A 25,555-nucleotide genomic window follows, 5' to 3' on the forward strand; every position below is an offset into this window, starting at 1 on the left:
GAAAATTGACCCCTGGATTGCGCCAGGTCGCGACGCCTTTAATTTTGAATAGATCATATCTGTTTCTTGTTTTTTTTTTTTTTTTTGTTTTGTTTTTTGATATATAAAAATGAAAATAATCTGATTTCAGAAACCTTGAAACAGTCTTTACACCGTCTTTAAACTCTCTTTCATTAACCATTTTTCTATGTAAAATACTACTATTTATGAAAAAAAATCCTAACACCGTAATTGGTACTTGAAGTCGCGATCCTCCGCTCCAAAGACAACCCCCCTTTTTGGAAGGCAAACACCTCAACCCCACGACCACACAACTGCCATAATTAAATAAATCCTTGTCTTAATCGTTGAGTGTCTGAAAATAAGATTTGAGGGGGGGGGGGATTTATAAAGTTAAATTATTTTTCTTCAATTTTTGTTCAAAGGTAATAAATCTACAAACTATATATCGTACACGATGTACGGTCCTTGCTCATTTGTAAGCTGATAAGGAGTAGTTAATGATAAGACAAAAATGAATTATATATTTTCAACAAAATAAGCATGCATTAAATTTGGTTGAATTTCAATACAATCAAGTAAAATACATTCAGAACAGGTGCGGATCCAGGATTGAAGTTAGGGGCGCAAAATGTAGGCAGGGGGTGGGGGCCCAGAGGGCGAAGGCCCCTGAAGCTCCTGGATTCTAGAGATTTTGTAGTGTAAAAATGATGTCTATACCGAGTAGACATTTTTACATTTTCTAGACGAAACTATGAATTACGCTTACTTTGACAATTTTAAGGTGCGCCTTAAATCCGCCACTGCAGGAGCATCCGAATAAACTTAATAAGAATGAAATCACTCAGTAAAATATGAAATAAAGTCTGATAAATTAAGAGTTGCGTTTCTTTGCACATCGATTACTTACCAATATAAATTGGGGGTTGTCTTCCTATCCAAAATTGCCTCTCTCTCTGCCTTCTGAATAATTCTTTGTCGTGCATACGTACATTATATTTTAGCGTGGCTAAAATGTACAATTTAGGTTTATATTAAAAAAGCGGGAAAGAGTTGGGATGCAGATAGAGGACGTTTACAAACAAAATCTTTAAATATTTTTTTAAGGGATATGCATGTCAATACTGAATGTATGAAAATTGCTCAAACTCCATTTCCAGCCAAGGTTTTCTATAAATAGCTAATTCTGCAAAATTTCTTGGAAAAATCTAGCGTGCGGAAAAAGCAAATTCGTGATTGGTTTCCGTGGTATTAAATTTCCGCACATTTTACATTTTGTCTGTATATAGCCGGTTGCCTATTTAATGTTTGATGACACGTTCCTCAAATATCTGTTTTGTCTCTCCTTGTAATATATAAGAAATATTCATAATATTAACATTATCTGTGATTTCTAAATTGTCTAAGAAAATAAATACAAGAAAAAATAAGATATTGTCAATTCATGTGATTTCAATTAGGATTTTATAGGAAACACCACCCTATTATAATATTTTGCACAAATGCCTAGCAAATTACTCAATTTTTTGCGAGGAAACCTGTTAAAGTTACAGTAAATCACTGACAAATTCATGGGAAAAATTATGTATTATTTAGGAACCTGTCGGCTGACCCTAGTTAGTTTTAGAATGTGACCTGTCCAAGAATAAGTAAGAATTGCTAGGCACAGCTCAAGAATGTACAAAGATCAATTGATATGATAACTACATAATCATCATAATGATATAAATGTTGCTTTACGTCTCATTCGAGAATTTTTCTATCATATAGAGACGTCACCATATACCGGTGAAGGGCTTCAAATTTAGACCTTTATTCGGCACTTACTTTTTTCGACACTGGGGGTCATTGAGCAGTGAGGGATCTCTATCGTGCCAACAACGCCTGTCGTGAGACGGGGCCTTGGTTTTTAAGGTCTCATTCGAAAGACTTCCACTTCAAAGTGTAGAGCGCTTGGAAGGATATAAATGAGGTAAAGATGAAAGATGTTTATACTTGTACATTTATGAGGAATAGGTGAGTGTGTGTGTATGACTGTGTGTTTGTCTTAACGGATGTGTGAGCGGTGACATGATAATTCTTGCATGCATTTATCAGGGACTTCTCGTTAGGTTCCACATATTTTAAAAGCAAGTGTTTATGTTCAGCAGATACATCTATGTTCTAAACACTTGGTAATCTCAGCGAGATTCAAGAAAAATTTTGGACACACGTCTCTTACGTAATAGACGTCTGTCCAAAAATTTTAGTCTCGACGAATCTCTCTGAAATTAAACACTTGGCTGCTAGCGAAGACATGGAAGATGTATAAATAAATCTGCTTTTAAATAGAAAAAAAAGTATAAATTGTCAGCAAAAAATTCACAGGTTCTAATTATGCAGGTACCTAGAAAATCAAACGCAAAAATCAATTTATTAGGGGAATAGCATGGCGAGTCGGAGATTTTTATATTACATCCTAAGGCCAAACAAAAAAATATGTGTGGTTCCGGTTACACTTCCAAAAAAATTAGGGTAGGTAGGTACGGATTTTTTTTTTTTTTTAACAAAATGATTTTCTTAATTTTTTTTCTAAATAATACCTATCACTGCTTTGCAAATGGCATTTAGATATGGTGTGATAATAAACTAGTCAATATTGGTAGGGGACACCTATATGCTAGCTTGCTTTGGATTTAACACTATTAAACACTTGCAATATATGTTTTGCAAGGAGGCCGTCATTGCTGAAACTAAAACTTAAACTGGAGCCATTGATGGAAATCGAAATCCGGAAAAAATATGAAAATTGCCAAAAAAAAGTTTAGGGTCGGGGGTATAAAATAGGGAAGGTCGGGTAACCGGAACCACACATATTTTTTTTATTTGGCCTAATAGAAATCAATAAAGTGTGTGGGGGGGGTGTTTGTTGTCTACGTCCCTCTCGAGAATTTTTCACTCATATGGAGACGCCACTACTTGCCGATGGAGAGCTGCAAATTTTTACCCTCTGCACTTAGGGCCATTGAGCACAGAGGGATTTATTTCGTGCCAGCACCTATATTGATGATGGCTCGTTTTAATACCCCCCGTTGAGGGGGAGTATTAATACGAGCCATCAACTTCTCAACAGAGAATATCCCAAAGTGGGATTCGAACCCGCGACGTTAAGGTCAAAACCTTACTCTGCGACTCTTAGAGCATACGCTCTAACCACTGTGTCACGCGGGCAATAAAGTGGGGGTAAACTTTTTCATATTTTAGTGGTTATGACATTCCGGAAAATTCAAGTTTAATCCTAGACGGATTGGATTTTATCGAGTGTACTTATCTTCCGATTTGTTTTTCAGCCATTCAACTCGGATGGACTCGCCTCTGAATTTGAGGTATAATATGTATGCTGTTTTAGATCTCGTAACCAGCCTCTATAACCAGGCAGAGCGCATGCGTGAAATAAATTTCCATCGAGATCGGAAAACAGCAGAGAGGAAATTCGGAATATATAATGGAAACTAGTAATGCGGAATGATACTATAGTCAGATGCAGAAATTTTTGCATAATTCGATCAACTTTTATTTAAAAAAGCAGAAGAATAAATGAATCAACTTTACAGTTAGTTTTTATTTATTTATTTATTTAATTATTAATTTATTTATTTATTTATTTAATTTATTTATTTATCATTCTTATAATTAATTAACTAAGTAACTGATTAATTTATTGAAAAATATATATTTGTATTTTTTTTTAAATTCATTTATAACATTCTTTCCTTCATTTATTAATTATTCCATCCATTAATTAATTATCTATTAATTAATTCATTGATTTATTAATTTGTATGCATGTTTGTTTATTTATTTATTTATTTATTATTCTCATAATTAAGTAATTGATTAATTCATTAAGAAGTTCATTTATTTGTTTGTTTATCTATTTATTATATTCATTCCTTCATTTATTTCGTATTCTATTTATTTATTTATTTATTATTTATCTATTTATTTATGCATTCATTTATTCGTATTTTTATTTATTTCTTTTTTTTTATTTCTTTATTGATTGATTGATTTATTTTTGCATTTATTTATTGATTTATTTATGCATTTATCATATATTTCTTTTATAAATTAATCATTTTTTACAGGGTTTGTATACTTATTACCAGGGTCTGTTTATGTATTGCCATAGTTTGTATACCATCACCAGGGTCTATATACCTATCACCAGGGTCTGTATACCTATCACCAGGGTCTGTATACCTATCACCAGGGTCTGTATACCTATCACCAGGGTCTATAAACCTATCACCAGGGTTTATATACCCATCACCAGGGTTTGTATACCCATCACCAGGGTCTGTATACCTATCACCAGGGTCTGTATTATCTATCACCAGGGTCTATATACCTATCACCAGGGTCTGCATACCAATGACCAGAGTCTGTATACCTATCACCAAGGTCTGTATACCCATCACCAGGGTCTGTATACCTAGCACCAGGGTCTGTATACCCATCACCAGGTCCTGTATACCCATCACCAGGGTCTTTTTACCCATCACCAGGGTCTGTATACCTATCACCAGGGTCTGTATTATCTATCACCAGGGTCTGTATACCTATCACCAGGGTCTGTATATCCATCACCAGGGACTGTATTATCTATCACCAGGAACTGTATAGCTATCACCAGGGTCTATATACCTATCACCAGGGTCTGTATACCTATCACAAGGGTGTGTATGCCCATCACCAGAGTCTATATACCCATCAACAAGGTCTGTATTATCTATCACCAGGGTCTATATACCCATCACCAGGGTCTGTATACCCATCACCAGGGTCTATAAACCTATCACCAGGGTTTATATACCCATCACCAGGGTCTGTATACCTATCACCAGGGTCTGTATTATCTATCACCAGGGTCTGTATACCCATCACCAGGGTCTGTATATCCATCACCAGGGACTGTATTATCTATCACCAGGGTCTGTATTATCTATCACCAGGGTCTATATACCCATCACCAGGGTCTGTATACCCATCACCAGGGTCTGTATACCTATCACCAGAGTCTATATACCCATCACCAGGGTCTGTATTATCTATCACCAGGGTCTATAAACCTATCACCAGGGTCTATATACCCATCACCAGGGTCTGTATACCTATCACCAGGGTCTGTATTATCTATCACCAGGGTCTGTATACCCATCACCAGGGTCTGTATATCCATCACCAGGGACTGTATTATCTATCACCAGGGTCTGTATATCCATCACCAGGGTCTATATACCTATCACCAGGGTCTGTATACCCATCACCAGGGTCTGTATACCCATCACCAGGGTCCGTTTTATCTATCACCAGGGTCTATATACCCATCACCAGGGTCTGTATACCCATCACCAGGGTCTGTATACTTATCACCAGGGTCTATGTACCTATCACCAGGGTCTGTACACCCATCACCAGGGTTTGTATACCCATCACCAGGGTCTTTATACCTATCACCAGGGTCTGTATACCCATCACCAGGGTCTGTATACCTATCACCAGGGTCAGTATTACCTATCACCAGGGTCTATATACCTATCACCAGTGTCCTTATACCTATCACCAGGGTCTTTATACCTATCACCAGGGTCAGTATTACCTATCACCAGGGTCTATATACCTATCACCAGTGTCCTTATACCTATCACCAGGGTCTTTATACCTATCACCAGGGTCTGTATTATCTATCACCAAGGTCTGTATACCCATCACCAGGGTCTGTATACCCATCACCAGGGTCTATAAACCTATCACCAGGGTTTATATACCCATCACCAGGGTCTGTATACCTATCACCAGGGTCTGTATTATCTATCACCAGGGTCTGTATATCCATCACCAGGGACTGTATTATCTATCACCAGGGTCTGTATTATCTATCACCAGGGTCTTTATACCCATCACCAGGGTCTGTATACCTATCACCAGGGTCTGTATACCTATCACCAGAGTCTATATACCCATCACCAGGGTCTGTATTATCTATCACCAGGGTCTATAAACCTATCACCAGGGTCTATATACCCATCACCAGGGTCTGTATACCTATCACCAGGGTCTGTATTATCTATCACCAGGGTCTGTATACCCATCACCAGGGTCTGTATACCTATCACCAGGGTCAGTATTACCTATCACCAGGGTCTATATACCTATCACCAGTGTCCTTATACCTATCACCAGGGTCTTTATACCTATCACCAGGGTCTGTATTATCTATCACCAGGATCTATATACCTATCACCAGGGTCTGCATACCAATGACCAGAGTCTGTATACCTATCTCCAGGGTCTGTATACCCATCACCAGGGTCTGTTTACTTATCACCAGGTTCTGTATAACTATCATCAGGGTCTGTATTATCTATCACCAGTGTCTGTATACCCATCACCAGGGTCTGTATACCCATCACCAGGGTTTGGGTATCTATGAACAGGGTCTTAATCTGTAAATCTATGTCAAGGGTGTGTATTATCTGTCATTAGGGTCTGTATGTACCCATCACCAGGGTGTGTATACCTATCACCAGAGACTGTGGACCTATTACCAGGGTCCGTATGTCTATTACCAGCGTCTGTATTTCTATAACCAAGGTCGGTATTATCTATTAAAAGGGTCTGTATACTTATCACCAGGGTCTATATTATCTATCACTAGGGTCTCTATTATCTATCACTAGAGCTGTACATCTATCACCAGGGTCTGTATACCCATCACCTGTTTGTTTGTCCGCAAAAACGTGCCCATTACTTTTGATTGGTTGGACCTATGGCTTTCATATTTCACATGTGCATTCCTTGTGATAAGGCCTTTGTTTGGGTTCTAACATATTTGACTTTTTTGACCTTGATCTTTGAGTTTTTCCCACTTTTTCAAGAATTTACCAAACTTTAACCTTGGCTATAACTTTTCAACAGTTGGTGCAAGGGCTTTCATACTTTATACTAGTATGTGTATTCATAGTAGCAAGACCTTTGAACGGATATTAAAAAAATTGATCTTGACCTTTGAGTTTTACCAACTTTTAAAAATTTTAACCTTGAGAAATTAGTATCAGGGCTATTATTTTCCACATGTGTATTCCTTGTGACAAATCCTTTCTTTGGGTTCCGACATATTTGAAATTTTGACCTTTATCTTGGAATAAGACATACTTTTGAAAAACTTTAATCTTGGCCATATATTTTGAACAGTTGGTGCTAATTCTTTAATGTTTTACATGTGTATTTCTTATGACAAAGCCTTACCCTGGGTACCTTTAATTTGACCCTTTGACCTTGACCTTGCAGTTTGACCCACATTTAAAAAACTTTAACCTGAGCTAAACCTTTTGAATGGTTAGTGCCTGGGATTTCTTATTTCTCAGATATATTCACTGAGAGTCCTTTCTTTGGGTAACAACATTTTTCAGCTATTAAGGACATACGCAACGTAGTTTGAACTTTATTGTCTTTTTCCCTGGAGTTGAGGATTTCAAATACTTAAAGGAACTGTTTGCTACATTTTAATGTCTATATATGCTGTTGTACACTTCTTCTAAAATAAATTTGGATAAACAAAACATCTAGAATATATGTTTAATAATTTTTGTATATTTTTCTTTGAATTATACAAGAATTTTCATCAATTGATATCTTTTCAAAACCCCTGGTAATGCATGCTGATTTTTTGTCTACGAACATCTGATGGCACTATATAATCTTAAATTAAGAATATCTTTAAAAATTATCAGTAGGTAAAGTACGTTGCGTATGTCCTTAATATTTGAGTTTGAGTTGCATTTGAGAAACTTTAACCATTGTCAAAAGCTGCCATACAGGGACATCAGTGTTTCACAAACACATTTTGTTTTAATTTGAAATACCAAACAAAATTAAATTGAAATATTCGATAATAACCATTATAGATTTTAGATAATTTTGTTCACTAAAGAAGAGAAAGTCCTTTGCTGTAAAGTGAGGTTTATTTGTACGTTTATTTGTTCACTAATTTGTTTATTTATTTTTGGCCTGAAATGACCATGTTATAGACCGTTCGAGAAATTAATACGGTATGTTCTTTGACATCAAACATATCAAACTTTCATGCATACTTAGCTTTGAAGTCTACATTTGGACTTTGCGACTTTGTAAAAATATTTTTTAATGAACGCCTGCACTGAAAATTTAAGTTTAAATTTCAATTTAAATTTAAGGAGGTATAACCTATCGATTACATGAATTTTTATTGGGGGAAGTGGGTTAAAGTCACTATTTATAACAAAGTGTTGTCAGTCTAACTATCATGATAAATAAAGAAGAATGGCTAAATAATTGTCTGGAATGTGTTGCTTGGAATTTATTTCAAGGCCTAAACATGTAGATCAAGGTGTAGGGAAAGGTCGACCAATAATAACGACCTCACTATAGATTTTCAAGGCACCTAAACACTACAGATTTTATTTATTTCATTTATATTTACAATTCATCAAATTATAATTTCAGATTAACAATTTGTTATTACAATTTTTTATCTTTTATAAAACAAGTTAACATTTTATAATTGCAAATTATTTGATTTGTTGTATAAATATTTTCCTTCCTACTGAGTTTATGTTAAAGTATGAATTTGAATTCCCCCAATACTGATGTACAAAAATCACCGTTACGGAAAACAAGATGTGTTTGTGAAACACTGATGCCCCCGTATGGCAACTTATAGCAAAGGTTAAACTTTCTCAAACGCAAATCAAATATGTTGGTACCCAAAGTAAGGTCTTGTCCCGAGGAATAAACCTGTGAAATATGAAAGCCCCGGTAGCAACGATTGAATAGATATGGATAAGGTTTTTTTTTTTTTTTTCAAAAGTATGTCAAAAATCAAGGTCAAGGTCAAATGGTCAAAATTAATGGTGCCCAAGGAAAGGCCTTCTTCCAAGAAATACACCTGTGAAATATGAAAGCCAAAGCACCGACCTTTCAAAAGTTATGACCAAGGTCAAAGTTTGATAAAATTTTGCAAAACTGGGTCAAACTCCAAGGTCAAGGTCAAATATGGTGGTACCCAGAGAAAGGTCTTGTCACAAGGAATACACATGTAAAATATGAAAGTCATAGCTCCAACCAATCAAAAGTTATGGGCAAGGTTAAAGTTTTTTCGGACAAACAGACAGACGGACGGACAGGGCAAAACTACATACCCCCGAATCTTCGATACGGGGGCATAAAAATGCGAATAAAGCGTTCGATTAATTTATCTTATCAAATAAATTAAAGAATTGAGAACACTTAAACTGGTTGCAAATTTTAAATCTAGTAGGAAAATTCTATGAAATATTTTGTTTATAAAACAAGTAGAATCAACAGTTAACACATTAATCACAGATTGTGTTTGCCCGCACATGATTAAAATCATGAAATTGCCCAAAAATGTACGATACATGGGAGAATTATTTGAAATCGCAAAGATATTGTCAGATAAGAAACAAACACACTCAATTTTGTAATTCATATTCGATTATCTTGTGATTTATTTTTGAAATTGTGTATACTTCATAATTATATTTAAAAAATCCCTGTGATTCATATTTAATTATGCGAAAAGTTCATATTCGAAATCTTGTTACTGTGTATTTTTAGGGATGTCAAAATATTTATTTTCCTTAGTCGACTATTCGATAACATTATTCGAACGATAGTCGAATATTCGGAGCATTTTCTTAAAATAAAATTTTAATATTTCAAACCTCACTTGTAAATGCAGGAGGTATTTATAACAAAAAAAACCTTTTTACCTCATATATACAAAAAAGTAACATCAATTGCCTCTGTTGCACATAGATGTTTGCAGGCACCTAACGTGTGGGCAGTGTGTTTATATGAAATAATTTTAGACCGTAAATTATTCATATATCAGTTTTTATTTTAGCAAGCATAAAAAAATTGCCAGCATGATATTTTAAAGTTTACAAAAATAAATGGAGGGGTGGGGGGTTAATACACTATCTACGCCTTACTCTTTGAATATATGTATTGCTAATAAAATTAATTTGGAAAGATATACATATCACTACTTCAAATAAAACGTTTTATCATAATTATCAATTTATCTTTCATGGAATTTTATTCAATTATTCTCCATTGCTAAAGCAAATACGCCGGGACAGTCTATGTGTTTGTTCATCACAAAAATTTGAACATTGGTCATAATTTTTTGTTTAGTTTATCAATTTCAAGAAATATTCACCTAGAAAATATATAATAATTTTGAGAAGATCGGACTCTCATATTCCACATATGAATTACGAATTACAAAATCTTTCTGAATTTATTTTTTTTATCTTATGACCTTGTCAGTGAAATTTGATATACTTATAAAAAAAATAACCCTGACCTAAGCTTAGTATGGAATGAGATATATGTTTTCATAATTGACCTGTGCAATACCCGTGACAAAACTATAACAAGTCACTGGAATGTATATAGCCTAAGATCTTTGACCTTGGCATTTGACTTTCTTTTTACAAAACTTTTAATCCTGGCCAAAGCTTTGCACCTGATGAGACAGGACTTTAATATTTTCTTGTACATGAACATAGCTGTAACAAGACCTTCCAAATATACTTTGATTTTTAACCTCATAAACTTGACATTGAAGTTTGATCGACTTTCAAATCATAACTCGATCCTTGGTCCTAAGCTTTTAAACAGAACATCCCACTTTAAAAATATATAATAATTTTAAATATGATGAGCCGCCACGACAGTCACAATATGCCATAGACGATTGCATCCCAACCAAAAAGAAAAAAAAAAAAAACAACAAAAAACGATTAAAGACATTCCATATCATTTCCATGCAGTGAAAATACACTGGGTCTCCTTCTTGACAACATGACAATTAGGGTTTGTAGAACACAAATTTTGGCACTATTATCCTACTGTTCTACTGTCATGAACATAGAAGAAATTTGAACTTTGTGTTGGTTGCTCTTCTTTTATGATAATTTTTAAAATTTCACACTTTATTGATTAATTATGTAGATATGTATATCTTCACATTTTTTCTGGAACAAGTAAACAACATAATGGAATTTTTAGATTTCTCTCGATTTATGCAATAGAGGAATCAGGATACATTGGCATTTACAATGTAAAGATAGTTTCACACAATTATAAATCTTTGTCCATTGTTATAAGTTTCTATATCCTTTGCTTCCTCCTTGACAGGCTTACACTACAAAATAAAAAGTAAATAAGATCAATATAACATTAGAGTCAATGCATCTTAATCACAATAAAATCATTATAGTTCATTAAACAACTCATACGTTCTCCACAAGATGTTACGTTTATGAAGACACCCTAAAAAGTAATTGGATTCATTTTCATAATGCAAACTATGTTGAAGGTCACCCTACTAAAAAGATGGGAACTAGACCCTGCACGAGGGAAGAAAAAACCGTGATGAAGGGTATATAGACCCTGGTGATTGGTATACAGAACCTGGTGATAGATAAACTGACCCGAGTGATGGGTCAAGAGACCCTGGTGATTGGTATACAGTACCTGGTGCTAGATAAACTGACCCTGGTAATGGGTCAAAAGACCCTAGTGATAGGTATACAGACCCTAGTGATGGGTATACAGACCTTGGTGATAGATAATACAGACCCTGGTGATGGGTATATAGACTCTTGTGATGGGCATACACACCCTTGTGATAGGTATACAGACCCTTGTGATAGATATATAGACCCTGGTGATAGATAATACAGACCCTGGTGATTGGTATACAGACCCTGGTGATGGGTATACAGACCTTGGTGATAGGTATACAGATCCTGGTGATGGGTATACAGACCTTGGTGATAGATAATACAGACCCTGGTGATGGGTATATAGACTCTGGTGATGGGCATACACACCCTGGTGATAGGTATACAGACCCTGGTGATAGGTACATAGACCCTGGTGATAAGTATACAGACCCTGGTGATTGGTATACAGACCTTGGTGATAGGTTTATAGACCCTGGTGATGGGTATACAGACCCTGGTGATGGGTACATAGACCCTGGTGATAAGTATACAGACCCTGGTGATAGGTATACAGACCCTGGTGATAGATAATACAGACCCTGGTGATGGGTATACAGACCCTGGTGATGGGTATACAGACCTTGGTGATAGGTATACAGATCCTGGTGATGGGTATACAGACCTTGGTGATAGATAATACAGACCCTGGTGATGGGTATATAGACTCTGGTGATGGGCATACACACCCTGGTGATGGGTATACAGACCCTGGTGATGGGTACATAGACCCTGGTGATAGGTATACAGACCCTGGTGATAGGTATACAGACCCTGGTGATAGATATATAGACCCTGGTGATAGATAATACAGACCCTGGTGATAGATATATATACCCTGGTGATAGATAATTCAGACCTTGGTGATAGGTATACAGACCCTGGTGATGGGTATACAGACCCTGGTGATAGGTATACAGACCTTGGTGATGGGTATACAGACCCTGGTGATAGATAATTCAGACCCTGGTGATGGGTATACAGACCCTGGTGATGGGTATATAGACCCTGGTGATAGATAATTCAGACCCTGGTGATAGGTATACAGACCCTGGTGATGGTTATATATACCCTGGTGATAGATAATTCAGACCCTGGTGATGGGTATACAGACCCTGGTGATGGGTATACAGACTCTGGTGATGGATATACAGACCCTGGTGATGGTTATATATACCCTGGTGATAGATAATTCAGACCCTGGTGATGGTTATATATACCCTGGTGATAGATAATTCAGTCCCTGGTGATGGGTATACAGACCCTGGTGATGGGTATATAGACCCTGGTGATGGGTATACAGATCCTGGTGATGGGTATACAGACCCTGGTGATGGTTATATATACCCTGGTGATAGATAATTCAGACCCTGGTGATGGGTATACAGACCCTGGTGATGGTTATATATACCCTGGTGATAGATAATTCAGACCTTGGTGATAGGTATACAGACCCTGGTGATGGGTATACAGACCCTGGTGATAGGTATACAGACCTTGGTGATGGGTATACAGACCCTGGTGATAGATAATTCAGACCCTGGTGATGGGTATACAGACCCTGGTGATGGGTATATAGACCCTGGTGATAGATAATTCAGACCCTGGTGATGGGTATACAGACCCTGGTGATGGTTATATATACCCTGGTGATAGATAATTCAGACCCTGGTGATGGGTATACAGACCCTGGTGATGGGTATACAGACTCTGGTGATGGATATACAGACCCTGGTGATGGTTATATATACCCTGGTGATAGATAATTCAGACCCTGGTGATGGTTATATATACCCTGGTGATAGATAATTCAGTCCCTGGTGATGGGTATACAGACCCTGGTGATGGGTATATAGACCCTGGTGATGGGTATACAGATCCTGGTGATGGGTATACAGACCCTGGTGATGGTTATATATACCCTGGTGATAGATAATTCAGACCCTGGTGATGGGTATACAGACCCTGGTGATGGTTATATATACCCTGGTGATAGATAATTCAGACCTTGGTGATAGGTATACAGACCCTGGTGATGGGTATACAGACCCTGGTGATAGGTATACAGACCTTGGTGATGGGTATACAGACCCTGGTGATAGATAATACAGACCCTGGTGATAGATAATACAGACCCTGGTGATGGGTATACAGACCCTGGTGATGGGTATACAGACCCTGGTGATAGGTATACAGACCCTGGTGATAGGTATACAGACCCTGGTGATGGGTATATAGACCCTGGTGATAGACAATACAGACCCTGGTGATAGGTATACATACCCTGGTGATTGGTATACAGACCCTGGTGATGGGTATACAGACTCTGGTGATAGGTATACAGACCCTGGTGATGGGTATATAGACCCTGGTGATAGACAATACAGACCCTGGTGATAGGTATACAGACCCTGGTGATAGGTATACATACCCTGGTGATAGGTATACAGACTCTGGTGATGGGTATATAGACCCTGGTGATAGACAATACAGACCCTGGTGATAGGTATACAGACCCTGGTGATGGGTATACAGACCCTGGTGATAGGTATACAGACCCTGGTGATAGATAATACCGACCCTGGTGATACATAATACAAACTATGGCAATATATAAACAGACCCTGGTAATAAGTATACAGACCCTGTAAACACAATTAATTTATAAAAGTAATATATGATAATTGCATAAATAAATCAATAAATAAATGCATGCATGAATGAATGAATGAATGAATAAATAAATGAATAAATAAATAAATAAACTAATTAATTAATTAATAGAATAAGAAATAAACGAAGGAATGAATGTAATAAATAAATAAACAAATAAATGAACTTCCTAATGAATTAATCAATTACTTAATTATTTAATTATAAGAATAATAAATAAATGAATAGATAAATAAACTAACCACCATACAAATTAATAAATCAATGAATTAATTAATAAATAATTAATTAATGGATGGAATAATTAATAAATAAAGGAAAGAATGTAATAAATAAAAAAAATACATAAATACATTTTTAATAAATTAATCAGTTACTTATATAATTATTAGAAAGATAAATAAATAAATAAATAAAATGAAATAAATAAATAAATAAATAAATAAATGAAATAAATAAAAAGTAACTGTAAAGTTGATTCATTTATTCTTCTGCTTTTTAAATAAAAGTTGATCGAATTATGCATAAATTTCTGCATCTGACTATAGTATCAGTCTGCATTACTAGTTTCCATTATTTATTCCGAATTTCCTCCTCCCGTTTTCCGATCTCGATGGAAAATTATTGCGCGCATGCGCTCTGCCTGGTTATAGAGGCTGGTTACGAGATCCAAAAAAGCATACATATTATACCTCCTGAATTTGGTATTCTTGTATTTCCTTCTTTATTAGATTTTTTTTCATTAAAGTTGACTATATAGATAATTATCATTTTATCCATGTAAATGACACTTTCAATGTAGCATTCAACTGAAAGTGTTTACGCGTTGTAACTATGCCAATTTTGACTCGTCAATTCTGATTTCATGTAAAGTTTCTTTAACCTTTATGAAGGATTATAGGTGCCTGGGTTTGGTTTATAAATATGTATACCAATAGGCTATGATATGTAAAAAGAGTAGTAAAAAGAGGTCCAGCACAATCTCTTGATTTAGCTATATAGCTTGATTTAGCTATATAGCTTTATTAAGCTATTCAGAATAGCTTAATATAGCTATTTTATCATACTTTGATCTTAAATGTGTTATTTTCTCAGCATGCACAAAAAGTCACATCTTGGTGCAGTGATAATATTCAACTTTGAACTCTTCTGGAAATAATGCCTGTAAAAATCACTCATCAAATTGTGTCTCCTTAATAGACTTTGTACTCAAAGTTCTTAAAGTTTTGGGGCTATATAAAGCAATTGATACAGTAACTTCTTCATTGAAATTATAAAAGAGGCCAATTATGGTCAACAAGATAATTGATTGGTAATAATTCAGTACAATGAGAAGCAATCATACTTATCCACGCCTCAACTCACACAAGGTAGTGTACAGTTACTCAAACAATGGAAAGTCATCTTTTCCTTAAAAGTATTCAAATGCTGCAGTGTTAGAACTATCTTTGATTTTGGGTGTTGTTTTGTTAGCCCATAGTACAAAAATGAATAGTCTAATACTTGCGACTTTTTGTCTTTTTTTTACAAAAAAACATTTTTCTGAAAAACTGCACATAAATAGCTTTATCAAGCTATTTTGAATAGCTTAATAAAGCTATATAGCTAAATCAAACTATATAGCTAAATCAAGAGATTGTGCTGGACCTGTAGAATAGTCAAACAGGCCCTCACCACAGTTAGAATGCCTCCCATATACCAGCGATGTAGCAGAAAATTGCATAATTGCCCCGAAACGATTTTAGAGAAAATAGATAAAGTTGCATTGAAAATAACTATCAAATTAATAATAAAATTTTTTTTTGAGACTGTGGATACCTTTCAACAATTTAATTCCTTTTTCTCAAATTCACCATGTTGACATTCGGAACTCTCTGAAATTTCCATGGTAAATAAACTGTGTTAGAGATATCTCCCTTGTTTTCTTCGCTACATTGTCAATACATAGAACGTATTCTATCAGTCGATAAGACATTTATCATTCTACAATATAGCATTCTATCTACAGGCAATGTGTGAAGGATATGCCAATTTTTTTTTTTTTTGGCCGGACTTTTTCAATATAATTTTTAAAAAGGATGAATTTTATCAGTTGTGTAATATTTTGAAATTTCAAATTTAAATTGCAAATCATTAGCTGATCCTCATGATGTACCCTCCCTTCCACTTCTCAAAGAATAGAAATGTTCAACATAAAATTAATGAATATGCGTGGTCATACCACCCCTTCCTTTTATGGAATTGTTATAAATTACACCACAATCTTCCATGTTTACAAATATACACATTTAGTCCTGTGTCAGATTTAAGATTACAAAATTGAGTAAGGAAAATTTGATCATTCCATTTATTAGAGAATTACTTTAAAAATATGGATTTGGTGAAGGCGCTGAAGTGATATATGTTTATTTAGCATATTCAGAAAGCATAATTTCATCATCTAATTTTTTTTAAGGCCCATCAACAGGGAAGAAAAGCAGACCAGTTACTACATAGCAAGAGATATGAAGATTCCATGTTTTGTCATCGCAGAGCAGCAGGTGAGAATAAAATGCATAAATGTTTGATCATGAGAATCCTAAAACGAAGCCCATTCAAGTTTGGGGAATGCTAGTTTGTGTCAAACAAAGTGACATAATAATTGTATCTGATTTCTGTCTCAATGAAATCTGAAGCCCTGCCCACAAGTTGCACAAAAACGAATCAGACATAGTGATGAGCCAATTGTTGCCGACGATCAACTGTCGGTCCTTAGGAGCTCCTCGATGCTACTGATCATTACAAAACAAATGTTGCTCACATCGCTGACAAAAATTAATATTGTTATACTTAAATTTTATTACCAAATCCATGTGCAAAAAGATTCAAGTAGTGATGAAAACATCGAAGGTATCCATGCCTTGTTCAGATTTGTTGAAATCTGTCAGCAAAGTCGGTAAAATTTTATTTTGACTGTTAACTTTCAAGGAAAAACTTTCGAAAAATCAAGCATGGCATAAATTTTAAAAATTTAAGAACTGGGTATGCAGGTGAAGGTCACAAAAACAGAAGAGATGGACGCGTGGTGACGATGATCAATTAAATTTGTTACAGCAAAGACGTAAAACGTCATATATGATAAACTAGCAAAGGAATATTCAGCCCTTTGTTGTTCAAAATATCTCTCAACAATTGTTCATGTGTTCTACAGTAGGACTTTATAGGACAACAGTAATAATAATATCAGCAGGATGAAAAGATCAGATTTAAATAAGATTGGAAAAAATGAAGGGATTGAGTCCAGAAATCATTCTGTTTGATACTTATGATCCATTGACTGTTGGGCAGAGCTTCAGATTTCATATTATGTCACTCTGTACCTGTATGAAACAAACTAGCAATCCTCAAGCTTCAATGCATTTTCTTCAATAGAGTTGCTTTTATTATATTTTTCATTACAGAGAATGATAACAAATGATTCAAATATCTGAAGGCACCAGAAAAATGTGTTTTATTTATTGATTACAAAGATATATGATAATTATTTGAAATGTTACCTACATGTATGTCAAAATGTTACCTATTATAATGATGATTGATGTTAGCATTTATTAAATAAAGTTTGATATCATGATAGATATCCCCCATTCATACATGTACATAATCAGGGATCGACATTAACAGTTGTTTGATTGCCAGAAGAAAGTAAATTCTCAGTTCAGACAAGTGAAATTATCAACTTATCATCAGACCGGGCAAGTGAATATTTCTGAAGAAATGTATATCTTTATCTTACAGTAATCTGTAAATGAAATTCAACACATGATTTTCCCCAGAAACATTCTGAATTGTGGCAGTTGCCACATATAATTGCTGAAAATCACATTACTGAATAAACAGATTTGTTTACAATTTTCTTCTTCTAAATATTTTTTGTTTTTGAATATAGAGCAACCGAGTTTTACGTTTACACAAGTCAATTAAAGTTTGAGTTTACTTGCCCGAAAGGCAAATTAATGTCTATCCTGTCATATTGTCAAGATTTTCTAAATACTGAATTCTTATACACATCATGCAATAATATACAGAGTCAAAACATACAACAGTAACTTAGAACTGTGTTCAAGACCATTAAGAATATATATCAACAAAATATTTATAATGATATATACTATTATGAAAGACTGAGTAAAGAAATATCAGTAACTGTTTTCATATATTCATTTTTAGAAGGGGTCACGTGACCCTGTCTATTAGTTTACTGTCAGTTGAGGCCTCAAAATGGAAGCCCTGGGGAGAACACATGAATTTAATCTACGCTACATGAAAGAGTGCAGAAATTGTTTTGATTAAAATACAAACACTCTTTATCAAACTAAAGAGAGCCTTATGAAGTTTTTCTTACTCAAATTAAAGAACCGTTTTGAAAATTTTTAATGTGAAAAACATAATACTGAACCACTCTAGTATACAAACTACTCGGTTGCATAATACAAGACTGCATACGCATCATCAATTGTTTACTTCTGGAAATGTCATATTAATTCGGACCCAGTGACATTTGGACAATTCAAAAAGGTTTCTTGACTAGCGGTTACTGATTATTCCATTACAGTGTAAATGAAAAAATGTGCAGATAAATTTTTCACGTTTTTTTTTAAATGTTAATATTAAATTATAAAAAAAATATATATATATAATTTGGTATCAAAGCCCTACATAAAATTTTCAAGATGCAGTTATGAAATTTGTAAAATAATGAAGTTTAGTACTTGACCCCATCTTTCAGTACTGTATCAGTACTTTGATTATTTCTTTTTCATTTTTTTTTTATTTGTTTTTTTTTTTTTTTTCAGAATACCTTCTGCAAGCCCTGCAGCTTTCTCCTTCTAAGTATGCACAAGAGTCCATTCAACTTCAACATCAGTTCCATCTTAAACAACAGGAAGCCATCCAGGACAAGATCAACAGGGTAGAGAAGATAAACAACAAGTTAGCAAACAAAGGGTCAGAGGTGAGGAACCAGTCAACTCAGACGGAGGCTAAACTGGTGTTCAGCCCCAACCACTTTCTAGAGGATTATGACTCCCAAGAATCTAATGACAGGATCATGCAGGCCCTGGTTGGGACTGATTCTCTTGTTGGACATTTACTGCTGAAAAACAAGTTTATAAATGACAATGATGAAGGAAAGGGTCTCAATGTAGGTTACAATGCTTCTCAGGAAAACATAACACTAACCAAGACAATGAGTGATACTGACTATGAGTCTGTGATCAATTGTCTCCTTCAAGAAAAGATTGAACTGAGAAAGGAAGTTGCACAGTTAGAAAAAGAACTGGATAATTCCAAGAAAGACAATAGATATCTTACTGATAGAGTTTTTAAGTCAAAGGAGACTAAAAGACATTCCTATTCAGGTGAGGAACATGGAGGAATCGCTATTCCAGACATGGAGCTTCCTCCCCTGGAAATGCCACAGTTTGATTTTGATTCCCTACAGGTTTCCACATGTGAAAAAAGCTCTGGGGGGAGTATATTCTCTACCTAGTATTGACTTCCCTCCATAAAAAAATGAACAAGCAATTGTGATCCTAAAAGTTATCTAATACTTAAATTTGGTGCAAAGGAGACTAAAAGACATTTCTATTCAGGTGAGGAACGTGGAAAAATTGTCATTCCAGACATGGAACTGTCTTTCCTGGAAATACTACAGTTTTATTTTGATTCCCTAAAGTTTCCACATGTGAAAGAAAGGTCCAGAGGGAGTATATTCTCTACCTAGTATTGACTTCCCTTCCAAAAAAAAAAACTAAGCAATTGTGATCCTTAAAGTTACTCATCTAATATTTAGGTTTGGAGTAAAGAAGAGAGACATTGATGATGTATTTGTTGATTTTTTTATATGTTTTATTATTACTTACAAACAACTAATATTATTTACATATATGTATTTTTTTAATTGTTAAATTATATCCATGCTAAGTTAATGTTATGATTCAATCCAGATTTATTTTTTACCAATACAAAGCTTTTGATTTTGAAATATTTTTGAATAAAGAGAAAAATGGAAATGAAAGTAGCATTTTGAAATAAACATATTCTTAAAAACAGTGTTTTCAAGTGATCAGAATTCTAAAGTACTGAGTAGCTTAAATAGTTTTATTAATTATTACATTTTAAACATTGTAAAAAAAAAATACCTGACTTCCAAAACAAAAACATCAAGCAAGCCTGTTCTATTTATTAATATATGAAATATGGAGATAACAAACAGCAATAAAACTCAAAAGTTCATTAAAACTATAAAATGGGGAGTAGAGCAAACACAGGTCTCTAAAAGCATCAGAGGTGGGATCAGGTGTCATGGAGGAGTAAACATCCCCTGTCGACCGGTCACACCATCTGTATGCTCCTTGTCAGATTGGGGAAACGGAAAAATCCGTAGACAATTCAGTGTGTAAATAATGGCCTATCAATTAGTATGAAAAACGTCAGTCAGCATTCGACTTGATGATAGATTGTATTTGCTAACAAGGTTACTGTATCCACCATAGAAGTTGCGAAATGTTGACTTTAAATGAGACTTGATATCCTTGTTTTGACAATTTGTTTGTCGATAGCTTGCCTTGTTTTATAAATTGTTTGTACGTAGAGCATGCTCTTGCGTATAGAATAAACTGGGAGATATTTCATTAAAATTTGAATACTTTTATCTTATCATTCTTTTCCTATGATAATTCTTAAAATTATTATTATTATTTAATTTTTGAAAGTCTTAAAATGAAGCTTGAAACTGAAGTCTTTTCATGTAAGATTTTTCATTTCATGTATCTCTTTATGTTTCAAGGTTCTTTGAAGTCTTGTTTTGAAAAAAAGTTACTGATATTTCTAACCTGTAAAAGAACAAAAAGTATATACATTTTTGGAGAAATCGAAGTTCATTAATCTAGCTTTACATGTTTATAATGTTTATTAGCATAATATGAAATTAGAAATAATCTGAGATATCTTGTAATGATAGAACAAGCCTTTTACACTATGTATTACTGGTATATAAAAATTGAAGTAAATATAAAAAAAACAATTCGAAAACTGTTTAAACATTAAAAAATAAAACATGCTGTTTCTCCAAATGTCTGGATACCTATAGCTTTTTATCCTAAAATATATTTGTTGATCAATTTTCTATTAGAAAATCAAAGTGGGGTGCTTTTATTCACATTTCCTGGAAATATATTTGAGATTTGATAATTTTCCCTAAATAATATGACAAACTATATTGATGAACTTCGAAGAAAAACTATTCATGGGTAACTATACATTAATTTAAGAATTCAGAGATATTTTGTGAGTATTTTCAATCACTTAACTCATGATTTTCAAAACCTGAGGACCAGACTACCTTAAATAAAAACTATTAGAGACGAAAGACAGCATACATATACTACCCGTGATGTTTTTTGGCATGCTGGGCAGTAACGAAGGCCTCTAAATCCTTGTCTGTCAATGGCTGGTTTCTGGAGTAAGTTTTGACTTCTCTTTCGCTTCCTCTATTTACCATCAGACGTATGCAATAGCAAGGTGTCCATCTGTTTGTCTGTATACAAATTCTCAAAATGCTACTACTCCAACAGTTCAGGATAAATTTAAAAAAAAACTTGTCTCGCGAGTAGACTATACTTATAGAGTATCGGTCTTTCAAGAAATGTGTTGCCATGGTTACTTAAAAAATCTTTCAAAATGCCACGGATCTTACACTTTCGATTTGGAAAAAAAAATTTATACACAAATAGTCTACAAAATGGTAAACTATTCTGCTTATTCAATAAGTGGATTTTTATTTCGATGAACGATCTTGCCATGGTTCCTGATACTAGATTTTCTTAGAAATCCTTTCAGAATTTACTCTCTCTCTCTCTCTCTCTATAAAACTATATAACTATATATATATATATATATATATATATATATATATATATATATATATATATATATATATATATATATATATATATATATATATATATATATAATTTGAAATAGGTTAAACGGTTTCTCGGTCGGCCCAATTATAATCGGTTGGTTAAAAAAAAAAACTAAAATATGTGTTATTTTGAACATAATTTGCTGAATATTCTATATAAAAAAAAAACCCTAAAATTTTGGAATTTTAGCATTTTCACCTATCAAATTATTAAGCTGATTTCGGAGACAATTAAGGCTCTCCAGATTGACATCATAGGGTTACTTGGTCAGTTTTCGAGATCTTGATTTATGTTTTGACACCATATCACTACCCAGCAAATGTAGAGTTTCATAAATGAAAAATGATGTGAACTGATTATAATGTGTACTTTTCTTCCCTTAGTCTTTGAAATTACCTATCAAATTGTATAACTGAACAAACATTGTAAATTCAGCGATAGTTCACACTTAGTTCTGATTACAATGACAATGCAGAATTCACTTGCACGACAATTTGTTTTAATGTCTGATACTGTAGGCATGTTTTAGTAAGTTTCTTAATTTTTTGGTTTAAAAGAAAAAAAAAATACAGTGTTCGAATCAAATATACACATAATATTACCAACACCTGTAGAGTCTTTTTTTAATGAGCTTACAATGATGAAATGTGTCAAGATTTTTTTTTATACGATTAATCGGTCGGAAAGTTTTGCGGTTAACCGATTGCCAATTCCATATTCGATTGCCATACTATTTCCTACGTCCCCACTTTCTTCTCGATCCTCCTCGGCCTCCACCCCTGGGTCTCGGTGTGAACTCTGGAGCCGCTGCTGATAGACGCGAGCCTGTACGTCGTCGAGGCGGCAAATTTAAATCTGTGTTACCATGCTCTTCCTCCTCGTCTGATTCGTCAAGTGTGAAAAGTTCCCCATCAATGTAAAGTTTATCATAAATGAGTTGTGCTCTCCTCTCTTGTTGCTTAGCAGATTTGAAATAAGGATAAAGTTTTTTCTCTTTTCGTTGATTTCACGAGGAAATTGTTCACTAATTCCAAATTGTTTATTTTCTTCTCCTGCTAATTTATAGGCTGCCCTCCTTACCATTTCCTTTTCCTTAAACAGAACAGATTTTGCAACAATTGGTCTGGCTTTCTCAGGTATCGTCCTACCCATCCGATGCACTCTATGAAATTCTACCTTTTGAGTTATCTCTAGTTTTTCTTGCATAAATGCGTTTATCTTCTCTTCACAGTTTTCATCTTGAGACTCAGGAATTCCGTAGAAGATCAAGTTGTCTCTCATTGTTCGAGCACGGTAGTCAACGATCATTTAATTAAAATTAAAGAAACACAGGACAGGGTATGTATAACGACATGTGTTTAGACAGCAATTAACGACTCGAAAAGTGACCAATTACCCCCACGCGATGTCAATCTGGAGAGCCTTAATTATATCCGAATCCGCTTGAATAGATAGATGAATATGCTAACATTTCAGAATACTTTATTTGTATTTTTTAAATAAAATTTTCAGGAAATTTTATTCAAATTTACACAAATATTTTTTTTTTCCGACTAACGGATTACAGATTTTCTAACCGATTACCATCGTTCGGACCGAGTAACCGGTTAACCGATTACAAATTGCCATCCCTAATATATATTCATTGTGCAAATAATATCTTAATTCCTTATTTTCAGCCAAACAATTTTTTTAAGAATAAAAATTTTATTCTGCGTTTTGTTGTAAAAAGAATGAAAATCGACAGTGCTTTTTATGCTGTAAGACATTATTCACGATCTACGAGTTTTGTCTCCCAAACCAATATTAATCCGATATTCACGTGGTAACGGAGAGCAGATAAACAATTTCAAGGAAGTGGAGGAATGTGTGAAAAAATACAGATGTACATTGTATAACACTGATATAAAATGTGAGTCGCCGACGTTGCTTTAAAATCAATAAGAAACAGGTAAAATGTCCTTGGTATCCGTTTTTCTAAGGAACCAGCCTTTGTTACAGTTTTAATTCGAAAAGAAAAAAAAGTCAGCTCAATACGGTCTCATCAGTGAATTCCAGTTTCACAATTATTATGAAATTAGTAACTTTACAAATTCAAGGTGAACTATTCTCAACTTTAAGACAGATGTTACAAACAAACTTCTTTAAAAACAAACAAACAAACAAACAAACAAAACAAAAAAAGACAAAAAAAAAAAAAAAATTAGTGATACTAACGCATGTTTATGCCAGTAAAATGAATAAGTTTAGCCGCCAAACCTTTCAATTTCATTCAAAATTTTGCAAATATATCCAAAAAAGAGATTTTAAAAATGTATAAATTATATAGGAAGTCTTCAATTTCTTAATAATTAAAGAGATTTTGTGTATATGTGTACATTACTTACATTCAAAAATACAACCAAACCCAAAATATATAAATCCTTAATTTTTCTATTGCTCGTAGGCATAGTATTTGTCTTTATAAATCAGTGTCGAAGGTCACATACGTGTACATGTGTGCCTAATTAAGTAACCAATAGTGAAATAGATCCCACTTATTAATGTTGTAAAAATAACAGGTTGGGATTGAAATTCTAAAAGTATTTCACCCCATATACCTCCAATTTCTTACAATGTACATGGATGTGTGCACCTATATATATCCTTCATGGAAATTTGGTCCCGTGGTCCAGCTACTGAAATAAAATATATAATATAATGATGGATCTACAACATAAGCATTTAATAGGCATACATGTACATGTATATTAAGATGAAATAAGAATAAGTTTAGCAAGAGTAATTTACATGTTGTTTATTTGATAGAAAGTTACATGATTCTGTGTAATCACAGTTTATAGATATTAATGTGCAAAGATTTGTTCTCAAAATAAACCAAGGAATCATGATTATTATAATTAGAAATAGATTCTTCTTTTTATGATGAAATATGAAGATAACTAACAGTATTCAAGCTCAAAGTCCATTTAAACAACACAAGAGCAAAGCAAACACCGACCTCCAAAAACCTCAGAGGTGGAATCAGGTGCCGTAGAGGAGTGAGCATCCTCTGCCTACCGGTCACACCCGCCGTGTACTCCTGGTAATGATTGAAAAAAAAGCGTAAAGATCCGGAGACATTTCAGTGTGTAAATAATGACCGAGCAATTACATGTAGTATGAAACATGTCAGTCAACATTTGACTTAATGATAGGTTGTATTTGCTGACAAGGTCATTGCATCCATGATTATTTTGATACAATTCTGTATTTCTCACATATCCTTTTTGTAGTATAATTCCTATGGAATAATAC

General features: G+C 34.2%; 1 protein-coding gene and 1 long non-coding RNA gene across 2 annotated transcripts in view; one reads left to right on the forward strand and one right to left on the reverse strand.

The window, feature by feature from the left end:
• The window catches only part of LOC133187460 (uncharacterized), a 204,496-nt gene extending 186,106 nt beyond the window's left edge, over window positions 1–18,390 (reverse strand). The window contains exon 1 of the long non-coding RNA XR_009721198.1: window positions 18,375–18,390. This is a non-coding gene — a long non-coding RNA (uncharacterized LOC133187460). The remainder of the gene's footprint in view (window positions 1–18,374) is intronic.
• LOC133187459 (nuclear receptor-binding factor 2-like) overlaps window positions 1–20,293 on the forward strand; it is a 108,723-nt gene extending 88,430 nt beyond the window's left edge. The window contains exons 2-4 of the mRNA XM_061322841.1: window positions 3,342–3,362; window positions 16,746–16,831; window positions 19,127–20,293. Coding sequence (XP_061178825.1) covers window positions 3,343–3,362; window positions 16,746–16,831; window positions 19,127–19,821 — 801 coding nt within the window. The 5' untranslated portion in view covers window position 3,342 and the 3' untranslated portion in view covers window positions 19,822–20,293. The remainder of the gene's footprint in view (window positions 1–3,341; window positions 3,363–16,745; window positions 16,832–19,126) is intronic.
• The last annotated feature ends 5,262 nt before the right edge of the window (window positions 20,294–25,555 follow it).

The sequence above is a fragment of the Saccostrea echinata genome, unplaced genomic scaffold (genome assembly GCF_033153115.1).
Source record: "Saccostrea echinata isolate AGI-Se365-2 ecotype Australia unplaced genomic scaffold, CSIRO_AGI_Sech_v1 ptg000015l, whole genome shotgun sequence".
Taxonomy (NCBI): Eukaryota; Metazoa; Mollusca; class Bivalvia; order Ostreida; family Ostreidae; genus Saccostrea; species Saccostrea echinata.